Consider the following 20,852-nt stretch of genomic DNA (forward strand, 5'->3'; position numbering starts at 1 on the left):
GGGCCCGGGGCGGGGCCTGACGGGCCGGGGCGGGACCTCGCGCTCCAGCTAATGCAGGCCGAGGCCCGCTCAGCCCCACGGCGGAGCCGCACCGTGCAGCGGCGGCCGAGCGCAGGTGACCGGGGGGAGTGGGCGCGGGGAGCGCCGCGGTAGGGGTGCGGGAGGGCCAGGGCCCCGCAGGAGGGCGGACTGGGCTGTTTCCGGGCAGTGCGCGGAGGGAGGCCCGGCGTGGACAAGGCCCAGGCCTCGGGGGCTGCGCAGCGCGTCCGAGAGCGGCTGCTGAGGCGAGAACCGGGGCTGGGGTCGCTATCGATGCCCAGGGTTCCGAGCCGCGGCTTTGGGGGGCACTTTAAAGCCACAACGCGAGGTGGGAAGGCTGCAGGCGCGCCGGGGATCCTGGGGCTGAAGCCCAGCCGCGGGGGTGGAGGTGGGAATATGGGAAAGGCCTTTCCCCATCGCCCACCCCCTCTCCAGTCCCAGCTGGGCAGCTGATTTATTCTGCGGCCTTGAGAAATTCTCTTGAGCTCTTTAGACCTACGTTGGAGACAATGGTAATTATCCCCCTGCCCCCAACCTCTCTCCCTCCTCCGTTGGAGGACTTGCTGGATGGACGGTTCTGCGGGACTGCGCATTGTTCCTTACACTCTAAATCCTGGCCTATTGGAAAAGGCTTGCTCTAGAATCAGAGAAGACTCTTTCCGACCTCTGTCCCTGTCTGTATGACCTTGGGCAGGTACTCATACCCCTTTGGGTCTCCTTAGCGTCCTTTAGAGGCTGTTGTGAGGTGACAGTAAAATCACTTTTCTTTTAAGATTTTATTTATTTACTTGAGAGAGAGGGAATGAGTGAGCAAGAGAGCATGAGCAGGGGCAGAAGGAGAAGCCGACTCCCCTGCTGAGCAGGGAGCCCAATGCAGAACCCGATCCCAGGACTCTGGGATCATGACCTGAGCCCAAGGCAAGACGCTTAACCAACTGAGCCACCCAGGTGCCCCAAAATCAATCACCTTTTTTTGAGCATCTGCTGTGTCACATCCTTTGAAACCATTTTAGTACCGTTCCTGGCCCCATTTTCCAGAGGAGGAAACTGAGGCTTAGAGAGGCACGGTGGATTTCCCGAGATAGTAAATGGCAGAGCTGGGATGGGACAGTCCACTGCCATGGCGCGCTGCAAATATCCGGTTCTGGAGAGGGGGCCCGGTCTATAGTGTAGCTTTTCAATAACCACAGCGGGGCGTCCAGAAGCCACACGCCATGGCCGTGGGGAACATCAACGAGCTGCCCGAGAACATTCTGCTGGAGCTGTTCACGCACGTGCCCGCCCGCCAGCTGCTGCTGCGCTGCCGCCCCGTCTGCAGCCTCTGGCGAGACCTCATCGACCTAGTGACGCTCTGGAAGCGCAAGTGCCTGCGGGAGGGCTTCATCGCCGAGGACTGGGACCAGCCCGTGGCCGACTGGAAGGTCTTCTATTTCCTACGCAGCCTCCACAGAAATCTCCTGCACAACCCATGCGCTGAAGGTGGGGTGCAGAGTGGGCCTGGAGTGCCCCCAGTGCACACACGGTCATGATAGCAGCTGACTTTCATCATGCACTTACCGTGAGCCAGGCACTTTGGCGGGTTTAACTCCTTCAATCCTCTCACAATAGTCCTAAGGGGTAGGCGCTGTTAGCGCTCCCATTTTTCCGACGGGCAGACTGAGGCCAAGAGTGGCATTTTGTATTCCACCCTTAAGATTATTTCCCCAGTGACCTTTCCTAGGAGAGGGACTGTTGGCCAGTTGGGACTACTTGTGCCCAAGACTCAAGACCAGGAAGTCAGAGCCGTATATCGTTGGCCTAGTTCCCAGACTCCAGGGCGAGGCCTTCTAGGACTGCCCCAGGGTGCAAAGGGGACTTTACTTATGGAAGAATGGGAGATCCAGTCTTCTTTCCAGCATATTACAACAACAGGTAAAACAAATCTATATCATCTAGAGCTCCCTTTTTCCCTCACTGTGTTGTAACTCATTGGCTGGACACCGGAATGAGGTGGGAGCCTCATTTCCCATTATTTGGCTAAATTCTGGAGCAAAATGATAATGAAATGACTCCAGTCTGTCCAGAGCTTTCAGATACCTGCCTCACTTGACTCCACAACAGTCATGTTCTTGGGCAGCAGTTGGCATACTATGGTCCGTGAGCCAAATCTGGCCCAGGAGCTAAAAGTAGTTTTTGCAGTTTTAAATGGTTTTTTAACAAAAAAAAAAAAAAAAAAAAAAAAAAGACTGCAACAGAGATCATATATAGCCCACAAAACCTACAATATTTTGGCCCTTTGCAGAAAAAGTTTGTCAGCTCTTGTTCTTAACTCCAGTTTACAGAGGACAAAACCAAGGCTCAGAGAGGGAAAGCAACTTCTCTAAGGTCACACAGCCCCGTATTGGTAGAGCTGGGACTAGCCCCAGATCTTTCTGCTGGTGTCAGAGCGTTCTCCATCACAGAAGGAATCTGGTCATTCACATGGTCACATGTCTTGGGATTCCTAGTGGAAATCACTTACCATGGTGCTGGGCACACAGGAAGCATCTAATAGGAGACAGCCACTATTGGTCTGCGGTATCCCCGCACAATGTCCCACAGCATGGGGCTTGAGGGCAGCTGCAGAGATTCAGGGAGAGGATCTGGGAGGAAGGGGCACTTAAAAGACCACTGGGGGGCTTCCCTATGATGTAAATTCTGCTTTCTGGCCAGAGGGCTTTGAATTCTGGAGCCTGGACGTGAATGGAGGTGATGAATGGAAGGTGGAGGATCTCTCTAGAGACCAGAGGAAGGAATTCCCCAATGACCAGGTCAAGAAATACTTCGTGACTTCTTATTAGTAAGATCTGAGGCTGGGGAACTGTTGGGGTGGGGGGAAACCCAAGTCACTTCACCCTGGGGTCTCCTACTCTGGGAACAGCAGTCCTTGTCCCCCAGCGCCCTAGTGCTGAGCCCCAGCCCCTCCCACCCCTCTGCCTGCCCCCAGCACCTGCCTCAAGTCCCAGGTGGTGGACCTCAAGGCCGAAGGGTATTGGGAGGAGCTGATGGACACCACACGGCCGGACATCGAGGTCAAGGACTGGTGAGTGCCTGGGGCGAGGGTCTGGGGGAGGGGGGCCTGCCACTCAGGCGCCCCACCCCCACCCTGCCCCCCATCTCCGAGGCCCTGATGCGCCCTCCCTCTGCCTGCAGGTTTGCAGCCAGGCCAGACTGCGGGTCCAAGTACCAGCTGTGTGTTCAGCTCCTGTCGTCAGCACATGCACCCCTGGGGACCTTCCAGCCGGACCCAGCAACGATCCAGCAGAAGAGCGATGCCAAGTGGAGGGAGGTGCGTGGACCAGAAAGAGGGCAGGTGGCATATCACTCAAGGCCGAGACTGCAGTCAAACAGGCCTGGGTTCGGATCCCAGCCCTGCTGCTTCTCACCTGGGCCTCGGCTGCTTGAGCTCTGAAATGATACCAGTAAAGCCATGTTCAAAAAGGTTGACTACTACTAGTTACTAATATCGGTTATTACCACTGTCTAGACCAGGGGCAGCAAACATTTTCTTAACAGGCCAAATATAAATATTTTAGGCTTTGCAGACCGAGTTGTCCCTGTCACAACTACTCAGCTCTTCAACTCTGCCATTGTGTGGGGAGAACAGCTTTAGGGACGTGGCTGTGTTCCAATAAAACTTTATTTACAAAAACAGGCAGTGGGCCCCTAGTCCACAGTTTGCCAGTCTGACCAGTGCTGTCCAGTAGAATGTTCTGCAGTGATGGAAACGGTCTGTGTCTGCAACTGTGCAGGAGTCCGTAGCCATGTGTGACTGTGGAATGCTTGATAAGAGCCAGTTTCTGCTGTGACTGAGGAAATAAATTTTTTATTTTATCTAATTTTAATTAATTTCCATTTAAATAGCCACGTGTGCCCAGTGATGACTGTAGGGGACATCTTTTGGCAGTTTGCAGAGTTTCCTTCCATTCCTTTGAGCTGCAGTTTAGATAATCAATCCTACGGAGTGGACCCGGGAGGATTTTGCTCCATTTTACAGATGAGGAAGCTGAGGCAGAGAGGGGAAGTGGCCTGCCCCAAATCACAGAATTAGGACTAGAACTCAGTTCTGCTGACTCCTGGTCCAGCACTAAGACCTTGGCCCCTTCCTTGCCCCCGATCTCTCTCCCTCCCTCCACCTGTCCCCCCCCCCCCCCCCCCCCCNGCAGGTCTCTCACGTTCTCCAACTACCCACCCGGCGTCCGCTACATCTGGTTTCAGCACGGCGGCGTGGACACTCACTACTGGGCCGGCTGGTACGGCCCGAGGGTCACCAACAGCAGCGTCACCATCGGGCCTCCCCTGCCTTGACACCCCCCAAGCCCTGATCCGCCAAACCCTGACTGCTGTCGGAGAAGGGCTGGGTTAGGGAAGGAGAGGGGGACCAGGCTCCCCCAGACCTCCTAGTTCGTCCTTGCCCCTCAGTCGCCTACTTTATGGAGCCTCTCAGTTTGTGCGGCCCTCTCACGCCATGGGGCGGCCAGTGCTCTAGGCCCAAGGTCTCAACCTGAATGATGGCAGGGGAGACCTGTGTCGGCCCCTTTAAAAGATGGGGCCCCCGAAGTTGGGGAGGTGCAAGGTGTTCTCCCAGACTCTTCCAAGACTGGTCTCCAAGCTCAGATGCCAACCTAGATGTGTGTCCCTACCTTCCCCTCCTGGCCCCTTGCTCCCTGTCTCCATTGGGGGCCTTCAGAGCAGGGACTGTCAGGACATCTGGCTAGCCTGTGGCTGCCCTGGAGAGTGCAGATGCTGGGAGGTGACCACGTAGCTCAGACAGATCTGGGAGTGGAATGGGGGCTGTGCTGGCCTGTCCTCTGCCTCATTCTGCCCCTCCCAAGCTCCTTGCTCTGCCCACCTGCTCCGAGAGGTGACTTTGACCCAGAGGCTCAGGCCTAGTCTGAGATGGGCAGGGCCAAGATGGAGTGGGGGCCAGGCCAGGTCTGGACTGACCTTGCTGTCATTGAAGCCCCAGAAGTCAGGTGGGGGCAGGATCTCCAAAAGACCCCTGGAATCCCACACGTGGTAACCCAGGGCAGGTGGGGGGAAGGAATACACCCTGATTCTAAGAGCTGGGGTGTGTAAGCCACGGATGAGGTGAGTGGGTGGTTTTCAAGGACCACCTGTCCGCCTCCATGCCTAGACCCTTGGAATTGCCTTTACTGAATCTCCCCACCCTGCCCAACCTCACTCCTGCCTCTCCCTCCTGCCGAAAGGACAGCAGTGCTCGGATTCTGCCCCTGCTGCATGCAGCTAAATAAATGGTGTTTCCAGCCCAACCTGTGTCCTGTGGTTTCTGGGAGGAAAGGCAGATTTTACAGGAAGTCCTGCCCGGGACCTTCAGAAGGTGAGCATGGCTTCTGTCCAAGCTACAGGGAATGGTTGACATCTCAGGAGCCAGACTATGGCAGGACCAGGGCCCTAGTACGGACCCCTTAATGAGCTGCCAACATCTCACCCCAGCAGCCCTCCAGTACTGCTAGCTTCCTCCAGAGGCCCCGACACAAGGCTGGGGGTGGTGGAGCATGTGGATTTTTGGGTGGCCCCTGGATACACCTTATGCTGGGGCAGCAGGGCCATAGCGGGCACTGCTCACCGGTGTCTTACTTATCTGCCAAGAGCTTTACTGACATTAGATGAAGCCAAAGCATTTAGGACAGTGTATGGCACCTAGCAGATGCTCAATGTACTGTTTAATTATCTCAGTAGTGAGCTGGATTAGGGCCCGCCACGACAGGGACACCACTCACTAGCTGTATGTAAGTTAGCAAAAGACCCTTGGGGGGAGATGCAGCCCTGACCAGTTAATAAGGTGGCCCGGGCCTGGCAGCCTTGCGCAGTGCACAGCCTGCACAACCCTTTTTAGTTGCCTTGAGTACGCGCTTGATGATTACTTGTTGAAGGAAGAAAGGAATTAGTGACAAAAAACGCAAAGAGGTTTTTACTTTTGAGTAAACTGAGGTCTCCCTGAGGCCATGCCCTAGTGAAAGTACAAGCCAGGCTCCAGGCCAGAGTTCAGCAATCACCCTCCGGGGAGGGGCCCGCCTCCCTCCCTACAGCGAAGGGAACTGGTGAGGAGTCCTCAGAGCGGCCCGCACGAAGTGGAGGCTAGGTTAGGGGAAGGCTCAGAATTCCCCGAGGGAGGAGAAAGTCAAGGGAAGCGGTGGGACCGTGCTGCTGAGCCGCCGATCCCCTGGAGGGGAAGGCAGGTTCAGGCTACGAGGTCCGGGGAGCCCGTCGCGCAGCCCCGGCACTGAAGACCCCAAGATCCCGGCTCAGAGCTGCGGAAGAAGCCGGCTGCGGGTTTCTAGAAGGTGGTGGGCGGGGCGAGGCGGAGCTGTGCGCGCGGCCTGGGAACGGGAGGGGGAGGTCCGAGTGCGGCGCGTGACGCGGGGCGGGGCGACAGCGGACAGCAGCGGAGGCCGCAGGCTCCAGGCGGACCCGGAGGTCCCGGGAGGGGGGGAGGGAGGGACGGACGGGGGGCGGGGCGTTAACTAAGCCGGCGGCGCAGTTTCCCGCAGGCGGGGACTCCGGGGCCGCGGGCTGGGGGCCCCGGCAGCGTGGGGTACGCGCGGGGCAGGGTCCGGCGCGGCCGCCTGGCTCCGACTCCGGGAAGTGCTGCCTGGGAGCGACGCGCTGGCCACACCTCGCTGGTGGCGTCCCGGCCCGAGGCCCATCTGGGACCTCCTGGCACCCCCCACTCCCGCGGGTCTTGGGACGGGCAGCAAATTTTCCCAAGCCTCAGCTTCTGCTTTCGAGAAATAGGCGTAGTAACTGTGCCCGCAGGGGTCCTTGAGGAGGTCGGGACTAGGGCGGGGCACGTGGGAAGCACAGGTGCCTCTGGGGTCCTAACTCCAGGCCCCATCCTTGCGCAGTCAGGCTTCGCCCTAGACCCACGAATGGCAGAAACTAAGGGAGGCGATGCGACTGATAACGTGCGGCCAGAGACCAGACTCTGGACGCCTGGGTGAGGAGCTCTTCGTACCTAAGTCGCCTCTAACTCTAACCCAGTGACTTTTTGGCCTGGACAGTGCTTTTAGAGGTTGCCGACATTTAAAAACTGACAGGTTTCATTTTTTCGAAATTGTTTAGAGTTCCTTCTGAAAAAGCAGAAGACCTAGCCACACGGAGTTTTTCCCGTCATAGCGTTTTTGCACAAGGTGCAAGTACCTTATTTATTGTTCTCGGTGGTGCTGAAATGCTCCTGTCTGGAAAGGAGCCAGAGTGCGTGCCCACCCTCATCTGTGCTCGGATGGTAGCTTTAAGAAGTCTGCGGAGGGCTTCTTTGCCCAAGTCTATGGAAAATGAGAAGTCTCCTCAGAGACTCTACGTGTGGGAGAATATTCCCTCCCTCTTCCACGTGCGAGCAGATAAGGTCCCTCTGAGTGACAGTGGTTGGCCTTCCCTACCCCACCTCACCCGGGGCCCCGGGGATCTCCTTAGAGATCTAGATAACCAGGCAAGATTCAGGCCAGGGTGGTGGCACTGTAGTTTCCAAAAACCCTTGTGCAATTCAGGTGTAGAGAGGGGAGGGTGTTCTTTGGGGCAGCCAAGTACCAGTGCCGGAGAGTGGTTTCGCTCTAAGGGTAGAGAGAAGTAATGATGCCCTGACGCACTTCTCTGCCGGGCTCGGCGCTAAATGCTTTCCTTGTTCTCACTCAGTCCTTCCGGCCCTGCTGAGGTTGGGATGGTGGTTCGCTCCTCTTGCGGCGCCCCCCCGCTAGCCAGCCGCTGCAGGCCAGGATTCAGCCCCAGGCAGTCTTGCTCAGGGTCCCTCCATCGGCTGTGCAGTGTCGGAGCGTTTCGAAGTGGGCTCTGGCCTGATGCCCAAGCAGAGTGGAGTGGGAGGTGCGCTCACATCTGGCTGCCAGGCCAACATGAGCAGTTTGGGGAGAGGAAGTTGGTTTAGCCCTAGCCCCACCACTTAACGAAGCTGTGATGTCGAGTGTAAAATCTTCAGTACACCCCCAGACTGACAGTGAATTCCCAGCACTAAAATAACCTGACTACACCCTCCTGCAGAGCTCAGACAACGGCGTGGCCTTCGCAAGCTGTGCCAGTTCACTGGGCCTAACAACTTAAAATNGGGGGAGGGGGTTTGCGGGGAGGGCCTCTTTATTAGCCCCTAAAGTCTTTTATTAATATTTTTATTACACTCTTTCAAATGTGTGTAACTGCTCCCTATTTTGATGGCCTACTACGTGCTGGAAGAAGGCTCCAACCCCTCTTGTTTCACGAAACAGGATGAAGAGCCCCTGGCCCGGGTCCCTGGAAATCTGAGGGGTCCACCTCCTTGGTCAGGGCTCGTAACCAGTGTTGCCCCCACAGGCCTGTGGGCGCCCCCTCCCTGCCCTCCCCTGCCATGGCCCTGGTCAGCATCAACGAGCTGCCCGAGAACATTCTGCTGGAGGTGTTCACGCACGTGCCCGCCCGCCAGCTGCTGCTGCGCTGTCGCCCCGTCTGCAGCCTCTGGCGAGACCTCATCGACCTGGCGACACTCTGGAAGCGCAAGTGCCTGCAGGAGGGCTTCATCACCGAGGACTGGGACCAGCCCGTGGCCGACTGGAAGGCCTACTTCTTCCTCTGCAGCCTCCGCCGGAACCTCCTGCGGAACCCGTGCGCTGAAGGTGGGCCCGGGGCTGCCTGGGGCTGGCTCCCTCCCTTCCCTGAAACCCAGGGCCTTTGCCCCTGCGATTCCCACACTATCTGGAATGTTCTCTCACACCCCTAACACCAGACCACAGGCCCTTGGTTCCTTCTCATTCTCCGAGTTTCAGTTCCGACACCTGCCCTGGGCCCCCCCCATGTGGACACCGTGCTCCCCCACATCTGTCCTGTCCGTTCCAGTCAGTTCCTTCCTAGCATTTTCACAACCTGTAATTACCTGTTTTATCTCGTGGTTTTGGGTTTTTTTTCCCTCTTTGCTACAAACTTCAAGGTCCAGAGGCCTAATGGGTCTTGTCACCACTCTGCATACACCCAGTGTCCACAGTGATGCCTTCACATAGTCGGTGCTTGCAAAACGTTTGTTGAGTGAAGGAACAAACTGCACGTTCACTTCTCCATGTCTAGCTCAGTCTAAGCTGCCTGACATGTACGGAGGGTGTCCTCTGTGCCAGGCACTGGACTTCACAAATGTCATTATCCTCCCATTGTCCCCATGACCCAGAGGAAGGAAATGAGGATTTTCAGAGGTGACTGCAATCACCCTGTTTAACTCATGTTCTCTTGTACTTGCCAGGGTCTTTTTCCCTCATTGAGCACCTACGGCATACCGCCAGGCTTCTTGTTGGGGCTGTGGCAACAATTAACGGAGGCATATTTTGTACACTTAGAATCCCTGTTGTGTCCATTTTCTCTTGATCCTCACAAGGACCCAGGGAGTTGGCCAAATAAGTAGGGTTGGCTCCATTTTATAGATGGGGAGTGTTAGGCCCTATGGTGAGGACCCTACCCAAAGATCCGGAACTGCCCAGTTGCCCGGGCCTGGTCCTGACCCATGATGAAGGCCCTCGGGCCCCTCTCAGAGGCCCCATAGGCAGTGGCCCAGACACTCAATCTCTCCACCTGCCCCAGATTCCACTCAGAAGCTGCCCAGCAGGGCCACCAGCTCAGCTCACACGGCTCCACAGAGCCCGCCTACAGCCCTGACTTGCACTGCGCTGCGGGCCGACAGCCGTCAGTCCAGCCTTGCTGCCTTGCTTGGATCTCTCCTTGGGCCTAAGCTCGGCACAGCCCCACTCCTGGATTTCTGTGTTATTCCTCTGCTTCTCTCCTGGCAGGCCCCAGGCACCTGGGGAATAGGTGTGGGCTCCTAATAGAGGGAGCAAGAGAGCAATTTGGAAAAGCTTCCTTGGTGATTGTTCCGGAAAGCCTTGGTAGAGTTTTTTTAAGGTCCTCTCAGCTCAGTCTGAAAGGGCAGACCAGAACCTGCCAAGCCAACCTAGTGGGGATCACGGATATGAGGTTACTACGTGTCACCAGCACCAAGGATGCCCACCTTCACGGTTATCCCTCCCTCCCTGGGAAGAGGGGGGTCCGAGCTGGCACAGCAGCAAACCCAGAAAATCGGTCCTTGGGCCCCCTTGGATCTTGTTACATAGTTAGGGTGTCGGGGAAATGTCAGTCAAGTAAGTGGTGTGCGTTAGGACAAACTGACATTAGTCATTAAGAACAGAAGTGTTATCACTTCATAACTTCCTGTTTTGAGAACTGAAACTCTGGTATTTCCCAGAGCTCCTCACACATGAAAGAAAGGAAAGGCTAGTTTAGAATTTCTGGTAATACCATTTGTTTGGTTTTCCCCCCAAGCTTCATGCTAGGAGTCAAGACAAAGTGGGAGGGAGAGGGTCCCAGATCAGAACTGATATGGTGGGGATAGGTGGAAACGTGTTGGAGGAAGGGCACTCTGTAGGGGTGCTCCAAGGCACAGTTGGGGTGCACTCTTGAGATGTGAGCATGAGCAGGCCCTACCGACCTCAACCCCCCTGCCCCCCAGCCCAGGTGGGCAGGACCGGACCGGACATTGACACAGGGGATCTGACCTCGGCTTCTGTTTCTCCCTAGAGGACATGACATCCTGGCAAATTGACTCCAATGGGGGAGACCACTGGAGGGTGGAGAGCCTCCCTGGAGACCATGGCACAGATTTTCCGGACTCCAAAGTCAAGAAATACTTTGTCACATCTTTTGAGTAAGAGATACCACCGAGCTGGCGGTGTGGAGGGCGAAGAGGGTCAGGACCCCTTTTGCCAAATTTCAGGCCTAAGTGAGGGCCTCCCTGTGCAGCTGGAGGAGGGTGGTTCCCAGACGGGCTCAGTCTCCTGCTTTCCTAGGGCACGAGTACTCAGTGGCCAGGATTAGTAGCAGTGGGGGGTGAAGAGAATATAAGGGGGCTGGGAGCCGCTGGTGATCAGGGCAAGGCAGAGGTGTCTGCACGCTTCCTCACCTAGGAACGGGAGTTCCTGGAGGTGCCCTCATTGGGGCCCTTGAACTAGGATCACGTGCCACCTAGGCACAAGTGGGTCAGAGCCCCTGCGCATTTCTCGTAGGCCAGCGCCAGCTAGAGGCAGCGGTCCTGCAGCAGTGCGGGGACACTGCTGGGTCCCGGCCATGCAGAGCACACCGGGAACGTAAGCCTTTCCTTCTGCTCCCCAGGATGTGCCTCAAGTCCCAGCTGGTGGACCTCAAGGCCGAGGGCTACTGGGACGAGCTGCTAGATACCTTCCGGCCTGAAATCGAGGTTAAGGACTGGTGAGTGGGGCTCGGGCCACACTCTGCATCCTTCCCTCTTCTCCTACTGAGAATACCTATCGGCAGGGCCCACTCTGCCCGGTGGCGTCCTAGGCTAGGGGCTGCCCCTGCAGCCGGCACTTGCTCATTCCACACCTCCTGGCCTTCCCGCCACCCTGCATCAGCAAATGTTCATTTCAGTTTCCCGATGGGGAGACTGAGGCCCACAGGTAAGCTGTCACAAGCAGGTAGTAGAGCAAGAGGCAGCAGGACCCAGCCTCCCTGGAGGTTCCCACGCCTTCCCCCCGTCTGCCTCCCCTCGCCCCCACTAGTCCCTCACCGTGCATCCCTCAGCTCTTTCCCAGGCTCCTGCTCTGTGCTCAGAGCTGTGCAAGGCTCTGGCTTCGCCCGTAGCAGAAGCAGGACCCCGGTCCCAGCCAGGCCCTGGGACCCATCACTCTAAGGGTAGGCGGTGGGGTTTGAGAAGCATGCAGAGCTGCAGAGGGGTGGACAGCAGGGCTGAGCAGAGGGTGAGCTCTGTACCAGCCCCCACCACACAGGCCACCCCTTGAATCTCCCACTGAGTCCCCAGTCTGATCCACTGTAACGTACAGGGGGCACAGCTCCCACAGCCCAGGCCTTTATCTCTGCAGAGAGCCTCTTGCTTTGTTAAGGGGAAGTCTTCACTGGACACCCAAAAGGGTTGCCACTTTGCTCTGATGTGGCCCTGCATAGGGAGATGGCTGACCCCAAGGGCACAGGAGGGCCCAGAGAGCAGTGAAACCAGCTGGGCCTCAGGGGCAGAGCAGGGAAATCCAACTCAGAGCTCCAGTCTCTGGGTCTGCTGCCTGCCCGCCTCCAGGGCCACCTTCTTTCCGGGGGTGCACAGTCCTGAGCCCCACCCTCCCCCAGGTTTGCTGCCAGAGCAGACTGTGGCTGTACGTACCACATCCGAGTCCATCTGGTCTCAGACAACTACATTGTCCTGGCTTCCTTCGAGCCCCCGCCTGTGACCATCGATCAGTGGAACAATGCCAAGTGGACAGAGGTGAGGCCTCACCTGCTTGCCCCTCACCACTCACTTCTTGGAGCCCCTGCCTTCCAGCCTGGATAGCTCTCCCCTGCAGGACTTGGCACCTCCCCTTCCCCTCTCCACTGGAGTGATCACCCCATCTTGTCGCCTCCCCAGTCCTGGTGATCATCACTTCTTCCTCTCCTCTCCTCCCAGGTCTCCCACACTTTCTCGGATTACCCCCCAGGGGTCCGCCACATCCTCTTCCAGCATGGGGGCAAGGATACCCAGTTCTGGGCAGGCTGGTACGGGCCCCGCATCACCAACAGCAGCATCATGATCAGCCCTAAGATGACCAGGGACCCGGCCCCCTCCACAGCTCAGCCTGAGACCATGCAGGGGCAGAAGGCTGCCCGCCTGCCCTCCTCACTTCATCTCCACAGGCCCTTCTGACACTCTGTCATCTGCTGGCCATTCATCCGTCCTCTGTCTGGGCCAGTCGACTTCCAAAGGTCCCCTCCAGCTCAGCCTGTAGTGGGCAGTGAGGGCCCCTCCCCCGGGAGCGCCTGCCCCAGTTCCAACCTTGAGCAAACCCACGTTTGTGGCTAACTCCTGCAATATACTCTGACGTTTTGTGACAATAAATGTTTTCAGTAAAACCAGCCTGGGGTTGGGTCTAGTGGTGGGAGCCCTTGGCACTCTGGTAGAGAAGCAGCCCCTCCTCCCGGGTTAATTTCGTTTCTCCTGTCCCTCCCAGTCCAGTTAGTGACAGCCCAGCTCAGCCCTTGGGGCCCTTTATTGAAACAACTCACAGCACAGTATTTGAGACACAGGCCGTGTTGGCCGGCCAAATCCCAGGAGGCTAAGACAGAAATCAAGGTCCAGGCATCCTTCCCTGTCCTCCTGGGGAGAGTTTCTCCATGAAGGCAAGCAGACCTGAGCAGCGCCGCGCTGGAGGGTAGGTGGTCCGGACACACAGGCAATAAGTGCACTTGGAATCAGGGGGCCCCATAGCACTGCCCAAGGCGGGGGGCCCACAGTGTCCAACAGTTGTAGCATCCACGGTGGGGGCAGGCACACCCTCAGCTGCTTTTATGAGCTCGCTCTTCCACGTACAGCTGCATCTGGTAGACAGGAATACACAGCCGGGGTCAGGAGGACGGCCAGGGCGCGTCCTCGGGCAGGCCCACAGGCCCCTGGCGCACACATCTCTGCCTAAGCTTGGGGTCGTATGGCGCAGCCACCGTTAAGAGAAAGGGAGTTTGGAGCCTTACACGGCATTCCCTGGTCATCTCCTCTGAGCCTTGAGCCACGCGTGAGCCTCTGGCAAGGGCTCCGCATACCTTCGGTAAAGCCGACCAGGTCCCCGTGCGGCTCACCTTTAAAATGTCTGACGTCATCGTCTTTAGTGGAATCAGCCGGGGGTCGTGCATGTGGACGTCCTGCTCATCCGCCAGGATCCAGGGAAAGTCCTAGGGAGGGGCCCAAGGGAAGGCGGTAGAAGGGGGCTGGACCGTGGCCTGCCCTCACTTCGCTACCCCTTCCCTCCCCAGAGCTGGGGTCGTCAGGCTTCAGGGAGCAGCAGAATCCCTAGGGAACTCCCAGCATGACAGACACCCAGGTTCATCCCCAAGAAAGGCCGAGTCTACAGATGCAAGCTGGGCTGAGAACCCAAGTGACTTCACCGATTCTGAAACTGGTGGGCAAAGCCCGCCACCCCGACCCTGAGCACTGCCACTGAGCTGGCAGCCCCAGGACATGGCTCCACCCTTGTCTCCGTGCTGAGTGCCCAGGTGGGGCCACAACAAGCACGTGGCCACACAGTTAACACATAAGAAAAAGCCACTGGATGCCAGATGCTGCCATAAGCAACGTAATGAGCACACTGTCGGCGACACCCCTGCCCACTCACAGCTGTGGCATCTGGTTTTCAGAGCCTCCCAGCTGTGTCTCCCTGCCCACCTTCCCTGACCAGTGTCATCTCACCTTGATGACCTGAATCTTCTCCATGTTGCGAGTGGCAGCCTCTCTCGTGTGCACTAAGACCGTGAAGGTACAACCTGAAGAGGCGAGAGTGTGGTCAAGGCCAGGCCACCTCGTGCCTGCACTGGGCATAGCCTCTTCCCACCTCCCCAGCTAGCTCGGCAGCCCCCCAAAGGCGAAGAGTGGAAACCAAGTGCAAGGACAAGAGACGGTCAGTAGGGAGACTGAAGCCAGGTGGAAAGCAGGGTAGCTTCCTGGAGGAGGTGGACTCTCAGGTTCTAAAAGGCAGGAAGGAAGAGAAGTGGCTTGCTCCAGCCAAGTAGGGACCTGAGAACGCAGACCCAAGCCAAGGGAGCCATGCACATGCCCGAGGACAAGGGCATGGGGGTGCGCACACCTGGGGGGTTGTGGTCCAGGACCGCATCACATACACTGATCTTCAGGATGAAGGCTCGGAGCAGCTGCTCCACGTGAGACAGCAGGGAATCTGAGCTGGAAGGAGACAAGGAGGGTCTCCCATCACACTGCCGCCCCTCCCACCAGCAGGCAGTCAACCCTGGAAGCAGACCCGGGGGTCCAGAGCCCCTCTTTGCTTCTGAGTGTGTTGGTTTCTAAGCACCTGGCCCGCTATCTTGTCTACACAGTTAAAATCATCTAGAGAGTTGAAAAACACTGTCGAGTCCCATCCCAAACTAAGTCCGAAAGGGCCATAGGGAGCCCCCGTAGGTCCTTCTACTATGCAGCCTAGTCTAAGAACAAGGACAAAGCCCAAGGCTCTTCATCCCCAGGACAACAAGCCAGGAAGGGAGAGGGCTTGCCCAAGGCTACACAGCAAGTGGGGAAAGATTCCGGCGCCCCTGACCTCACCACAGGAAGCCAGCAACTGACCAGCCAACACATTTGCCCAAGGTCAGCCTCTGGTTGCCTATAGACTGGACGTATGACTGGGAAGGCAGAAAACTGCATTTGTGTCCTGGCTCTGCCACCATTTGGGTCACCCTAGGTAGCTCATGTCATCTCTCTGGTCCTTGTCCATCTGTAAAATGACGTCGAGACTAGCCGTTCAGCAATACTGTGATTTTCCAGGTCAGACATCACAGAGGTTACATGGAGAGCGCTGGGTGGCCAGCCGCGGCTCAGCTGCTAACAGGCCTTGTTAGGATAGCGTGCCTTGCCATTCTCCTCTTTACCAAGCTTCCTGGAGGAGGTGGACTTTCAGAGGGGTTCTAAAAGGCAGGAGGGAAGACAGGCAGCTTGGTGCAGCCAAGGAGGGACCAGAGAATGCAGACCAAGCCAAGGTATTCAGGGGCTGCCCTAAAGAGGTGAGCGTGAGGGCTCTTTCTAGAGACTTCACACCACCCAGCCAGGAGTGCAGTGAGAGGCAGCTTACCTGATGGACAGCAGTGGAGGCTGGGTGATTTCAAAGACGAATTTCTCCACTGGGCGGTGCTCTTTGTCCAAAATTACTACCACCACTTTCTCCACATCATTCTGCAAGAACAGGAATCCCCTACTCCAGAATCGGGTAACCCACACACCACCGCCACCTCCCTGCCAAAGGAAGGATGGGAAGGGCACACTCACAGCCCCGCTCAGCTTCGAGGCTGAGGGTCCCTGAGAGCCCAGAAGGAGGTTTGAGAAGTTCAGTAGGCACCCCCTGACATGAGTGGTACAGACTGAGAGGGAAGAGGACCCCTGGACCCCATGGGGGTGCATCTCAGAGAGCAGGACAAGATAGAAGGAGGAAACCCTGATAGGCCAAGCCCAGACAGAACTTGGGGGCGGGGAGAGAAACAGATGTGGGAAAAACCCAGAACCCTCTGGGGCAGGCAGGCCCCACCCAGCCAACTCCACTAACCAGGGCTCCCGGGCCCAGCACACACTGATGTGGCTCATACGACCTGAGGTTTGTCCCTGGGTGGGGGTGGGCTCCAGGGTACAGGAGACAGGCTTTTGGGTATAGAGTCATGGGGACCCCGCACGGTCCCAGCATCACCCCATCCTGGAGCATTGGAGGAGCAGACTGGGGGTGAGGTGGGCTGGGGGACTTGGTGCCCTCACCTTCTCCAGGAGTGGCTTGACACAGTGCAAGGTGTCCTGGATATACTGGTTCAGCTCCGGGTGGCAGGACATCTGTGCACAACCCCATCATGGCTCGTGAGGCCCGAAGCACCAAAGGGGAAACCACCCAACACCCCTCCGGGAGCCCGGGGAGGGAGGCCAGCAGTTCCCTGGGGCTCCCCACCCAAGACACTGACTTCCATCATGGGGCTAAGAATTGCAGATTATCCAGAGAGAGGGAGAAGTTAGAAGAATTTAATCTCAACATCATCACTTAATATAGCATTGGGGGTTTCTAATGTGGGGTCCATGGGCTCCTCCAGAGGCTGAGAAGTCCCTAAATTGTGTGTATTTGGGCATAAAGGCATTTTTCCCAGAGAAGGGATCCAAAAATCTAATCCATTTTCAAAAATGAGAAATCTGGAACTAAGAGCTATGTGGCCTCAGGTAAATCACTTAACTTCTCTGAGCTTTACTTCCTTTATCTGTGGAAGATCTCATAAAGACAAAGTGAGGAGAGAGATAAGCACCCAGGACACAGCAGGTGCTCAGTAAATGCTATTCTGTGTTCCTTTTCCTTGTATATCCTTCAAGCTTCCACCACCTTCCAGTACTGGGTCATTCATTTATTCTAACATTTACTAAGTGCTTCCTAAGGGGCTGGCACTTCTAGAGAGTGGGGATGGGGAGCACATATTTACGGCTTTGTCTGCCTTTTGACCTAAGACAACCCATTACAATGAGGGCAGAGAGAAGGTACCAGAGGTTTACAGGAATCACCTCCCCAAAGCAACCACTCACTAGCCTCAGAGGCTCTTTTAAATACAGCTGTGCCCCAAGGGCAACTCAGATGCCAGGGCCTGGTCCCTAACTTGAGGCAAGGGCAACTCCCAAGTTCAGAGGGGATGGAAAGAAAAGTCACTGCAGTAGGGGTGGGAGGCTGTCAGGCTGTCAGCTGAGGCTGGGAATTGGAAGGCAAGGCCAGGCTGCTTTGGAGTGGAGGGGGAGAGGGGGCTGAGCCTGAAAGTGGAGGACGGTTCAAAAATCCACCCTCTACCCTCTTCGAGGTTCGCGGGTGACCCAGTAGCCCCAGCCCAGATGTGGGGGTTCACCTGGACAGGCACGTTGTACTTCTTACGCTTCTGGAAGATGCCCACCGGGTAGACCTCGCGCACGTAGAGGATTAGGTGCACGGCCACCTCCAGGAACTCGCAGAGCACGTCGGCCACCACTGAGGGGACAGAAGCCAGTGAGCTCGGAAAGCCCGCCGGCTCTCCCTCGCCCCCCAACCCCGGGTCCACAGGCTCCGCCTCCCTACCTTGACCAAAGTTGAGGTCCTGACGCGTGAGTGTGGTCATCCTTACCGCCACCTAGGGGGTGGGGCAGGAGTGGGGGCTAGTTTCAACGGGCCAGGCAGCCGCAGGGTCCGCCCGCCTCCACCGCCCCTCCCCTCCGTCTGGAGGGAATGCGGGCAGGACGCCCCCCCCTTCACACAGAATCACGGCGGCTAGAAAGGACCCCTCCACGCTGGCGTCATAGCTCAGGGACATCAGCTGCGCCCCGATCAGCTTCTGTCTACTGGCCCCCTCGCCCTGCTGCCTCGGTGGGTAGGAAAGGCCAGAGCTGCGCTCGCAAAAAAAGGGCATGGCCACAGAGGGAACGGCGGGTAGCGCAGGCCCGCGAGGGTAAAATAGGACGCGCGGAGAACGAAACTAGGCTGGAATAAGACTCCCCCCGCTCTGCCTGGCCGGAAACCTCCTCGGAGGGAAACCCGCCCCTCTCCCCTCCCGCGGTACCGGCTCCGGCCTCTGGGCGCGGCTCGGGGCTCGGCCCCAGCGCTGGGAACCACCGACCCGACCACTCGCGCCTCCCGCTCAACCAGCGGCCTGGACGCCGCTCCGTGACGTCCGCTGCGCTCCGGCAGGTCCTAGTGACCGCCTCTGGCCACGCCCACTTCCCCGCGCAGCCAACCGTGGGGGCGGGAGGGAGCGGCGGCCTGGGGGCGGGGCCTGGGAGGGGCGGGACCAAACCTCGGCGCCAAGATCCCCGGGCCCTGGAAGGCTGAGCCTGCGCCGCGCCGCCTCCCTTCGGTTTGGGGTGCGCGCGAAAAAAGACACCTTTGCAGATCGCTACGCATTTTGCTCCCCAGGCCATTTTTCTCGCTTTGGGAAGCTCTGAGAGGGGGAGGTTAGGTGTTGCTGGTGAGGACCAGGTGGAAGGCACAGCTGGGAACTAAAGACAGCGACATCTGCTAGCTCCAGAGTCACCATCCCCGGACCTCAGCTGCCCAACCGAAAGCGAATCCGCCGGCTCCGGGGGCGGGGACAGCGGAAGACAGGGTGCACCAGGGACGCCCCCACTCCCGCCCCCACCCGGAAACTAAATGCAGCCTGGGTTTACCTCCCAAGAAGATAAAACCTCCCGGGCCCAAGCGTCATAGCGGTAGCTGCGCTTTATAGGGCGCTGGCCGTGTGCCAGGCACCGGGCTAAGTGTGCCAGCGGATGATGTCACTAAATCCTCAAAACAAGTCCGTGCGACAATTATTATGATATTCCCCACTTTACAGTTGAGCGAAACGAGGTTCAGAAGGATGAAGTAACCTGTCCGAATCACACATCTATGGAGGGAGGGGATGCGTGGAGTTGTCCTCGACCACTACGCTTTACAGTTCTGGAATCCCCTAGAGATACGAACTCTGGAAGGGCTGAGAGGCCCCTGGGATATAATAATAGTAATATTAAAATCATCACTAACACAGATTGAACCCTTTATCTGTCAAGCACTGATTTCTTTAATTCCCTCATTAACCCTCAGAGCTAAGCACCCATTTTCCAACCCCACTTTATAGATGGTAAACAGTCTCAGAGATGTTCCCTAATTTGCCAAAATCACACAGCCGGTATACAAACCCAGTTCTGACTTCTAATCTGACTCCAGAGCCTCAACTCATTCTCAGCCGCTTTATTCTACAGATGAAAACACTAAGGTCAGAGAAATTGCTGTGAAATTATAGGCAACGAATCATGCCCAGAAGCCTGGGGACCTTGTCCCTGACCTCCAGGGACGTAAGAGCTTGTTAGGAGTCATGCCCACCTGTGGGTACACAGATTTCGCCAGGAATGTTTATTGGTTACAGCTCAGTATTGGAGACCTGTCCCCCTTTTCACTCCGGATGCCTTCAAACCTGCATTTGCCCACTTTTGATGGGGTGAAGGCAGGGGAGAGGATAAATAACTTGGCCCATTAAGCCAGGAATGCCAGCAAAACATTTCCTAGAAGCAGTCCTTGGAAACCTGCATCAGAATCCCTGGGGAGCCCATTAAACACCTGGAACCCAGGCCTATGGACCAGTCTGGGCACAAGGCAGGGTACTGGCCCTTTAACAAGTTCCCAAGGGGCCCCGATGCCAAAAAAAGTATAGCAGTCTGGGGGCGCCTGGGTAGCGCAGTCCTTAAGCGTCTGCCTTCGGCTCAGGGCATGATCCCGGCTTTCCGGGATTGAGTCCCACATCGGGCTCCTCCACTGGGAGCCTTCTTCTTCCTCTCCCACTCCCCTGCTGTGTTCCCTCTCTCGCTGGCTGTCTCTCTGTCACATAAATAAATAAAATCTTTAAAAAAAAAAAAAGTATAGTAGTCTGGGCTGTTCCCAAGGAAAGTCTGCATTTCATACAATTTCCATGCTTACCCCAAAGTGAGAGATGATTTATTTCAAGAATTGATACACCTGACAGCCCATTTTGGGCACAAAAACCCTTCTCAAGATTCGGGGACCCTGCCCATGTCATGCCATGTAGGAGAAGACCATTTGCACACAGAGCCAGCTGAGCAGCTCACTGGCTTATAAACAGCGTCCTCTGCCTCCTTGAGATTTCACCATTGTGGATACTTTGACATGGGAGAAAGCAAGGGTCCTTCTTTGCCCCTCTCTGGGGCTGTTCAAGCAGCTTTTTTCACTAGCAACAGGAAGTGGCAGTCATGGGGGGACAATTCCTTGTAAAGGGTTTCTTAGGATTAGATCCAGGATGGGAAGCTCAGAGTCAGCTACTCCTGTGGGTGGCCTCCAGGGTACAGTGTGAGCAACGTGGGGACTCATGCCAAGCCCCCAGCCTTAGCCCCCTGCTCTGAGAAGACACAGTGCAAGCCACCTGTAGGTCTCCTGACTCACGGAGCTAAAGCACTTCAAAGAAACCTTGGGGGCCATACGACCCAACACTCAACATTTTTCAGATGCAGAAAGTGAGGTCCCAAAAGCCTTTGTTTGACACTGGGGCACCTGCCTTGTCAACTAGAAACCCATGGACAAAATGCCTAGGCTTGGGGCTTTGGATTCAAAGCCAGCCATCAGCAGAGGAAGGCAGGCTGGGACACAGATGAAAAGGGATTCAAATTGATCTCCCCCCTAACCCCAAAAAGGCCTCTTTCTCCTCGTTTGTGAAATGAACAGGCTGGACAGATGTTCCCTAAACCCCTGACAGCCTTGGGTTCCATGGAGGCCAAGAAGCTGGAGAGGGGG

General features: G+C 56.8%; 3 protein-coding genes across 11 annotated transcripts in view; 2 read left to right on the forward strand and 1 right to left on the reverse strand.

The window, feature by feature from the left end:
- LOC100468603 (F-box only protein 44) overlaps positions 1-5,327 on the forward strand; it is a 5,654-nt gene extending 327 nt beyond the window's left edge. The window contains exons 1-6 of one of the 4 annotated variants that reach the window (XM_019803275.2): positions 6-115; positions 1,230-1,518; positions 2,731-2,857; positions 3,005-3,100; positions 3,211-3,348; positions 4,224-5,327. In XM_019803275.2, the coding sequence (XP_019658834.2) occupies positions 1,254-1,518; positions 2,731-2,857; positions 3,005-3,100; positions 3,211-3,348; positions 4,224-4,365 (768 nt within the window). In that variant the 5' untranslated portion in view covers positions 6-115; positions 1,230-1,253 and the 3' untranslated portion in view covers positions 4,366-5,327. Of the gene's footprint in view, positions 1-5; positions 116-1,229; positions 1,519-2,730; positions 2,858-3,004; positions 3,101-3,210; positions 3,349-4,223 lie in introns of those variants that run through there. The other 3 variants (XM_034671479.1, XM_034671478.1, XM_034671480.1) reach the window with 3 other exon arrangements.
- Positions 5,328-6,199: 872 nt separating this feature from the next.
- Positions 6,200-12,957, forward strand: LOC100471620 (F-box only protein 6). Of its 5 annotated transcripts, none has more exons than XM_034671283.1 (6): positions 6,200-6,365; positions 8,380-8,678; positions 10,618-10,744; positions 11,209-11,304; positions 12,196-12,331; positions 12,512-12,957. In XM_034671283.1, exons 2-6 carry the CDS (start codon positions 8,414-8,416, stop codon positions 12,746-12,748), a joined length of 861 nt encoding a protein of 286 aa, XP_034527174.1. In that variant the 5' UTR covers positions 6,200-6,365; positions 8,380-8,413; the 3' UTR covers positions 12,749-12,957. The 5 variants fall into 5 exon arrangements, with proteins under 5 accessions (XP_034527174.1, XP_034527173.1, XP_034527172.1 ...); XM_034671282.1 differs by having other exon boundaries at positions 6,201-6,365; positions 8,295-8,678; XM_034671281.1 differs by lacking the exon at positions 6,200-6,365 and adding an exon at positions 6,547-7,018.
- A 116-nt stretch (positions 12,958-13,073) lies between these two features.
- On the reverse strand, positions 13,074-18,288 carry MAD2L2 (mitotic arrest deficient 2 like 2). Of its 2 annotated transcripts, none has more exons than XM_002922752.4 (9): positions 18,136-18,288; positions 17,658-17,709; positions 17,452-17,570; positions 16,340-16,411; positions 15,669-15,769; positions 14,676-14,770; positions 14,282-14,355; positions 13,675-13,767; positions 13,074-13,419 (listed from the first exon to the last, which is right to left on the reverse strand). In XM_002922752.4, the coding sequence occupies exons 2-9, from the start codon at positions 17,695-17,697 to the stop codon at positions 13,378-13,380; spliced, it is 636 nt and encodes a 211-aa protein (XP_002922798.1). In that variant the 5' UTR covers positions 17,698-17,709; positions 18,136-18,288; the 3' UTR covers positions 13,074-13,377. The 2 variants fall into 2 exon arrangements, with proteins under 2 accessions (XP_002922798.1, XP_034527175.1); XM_034671284.1 differs by having other exon boundaries at positions 15,669-15,829.
- Positions 18,289-20,852: the final 2,564 nt, after the last annotated feature.

This window comes from Ailuropoda melanoleuca, chromosome 11 (genome assembly GCF_002007445.2).
Source record: "Ailuropoda melanoleuca isolate Jingjing chromosome 11, ASM200744v2, whole genome shotgun sequence".
NCBI classification, from domain to species: Eukaryota; Metazoa; Chordata; class Mammalia; order Carnivora; family Ursidae; genus Ailuropoda; species Ailuropoda melanoleuca.

Bases quoted from the DNA above. Each gene is read 5' to 3' on its own strand.
- MAD2L2 (XM_034671284.1), bottom strand. From the start codon at position 17,697: ATGACCACACTCACGCGTCAGGACCTCAACTTTGGTCAAG. The intron at 16,412-17,451 runs GTGAACCCCCAC...GGTTGTGCACAG, and splicing joins AGTACAACGTGCCTGTCCAG to ATGTCCTGCCACCCGGAGCT. The intron at 13,420-13,674 runs GTGAGCCGCACG...CCTGTCTACCAG, and splicing joins TGACGTCAGACATTTTAAAG to ATGCAGCTGTACGTGGAAGA.
- LOC100471620 (XM_034671280.1), top strand. From the start codon at position 7,691: ATGCTTTCCTTGTTCTCACTCAGTCCTTCCGGCCCTGCTGAGGTTGGG. The intron at 7,900-8,379 runs GTGCGCTCACAT...TTGCCCCCACAG, and splicing joins CAAGCAGAGTGGAGTGGGAG to GCCTGTGGGCGCCCCCTCCC. The intron at 10,745-11,208 runs GTAAGAGATACC...TCTGCTCCCCAG, and splicing joins TACTTTGTCACATCTTTTGA to GATGTGCCTCAAGTCCCAGC.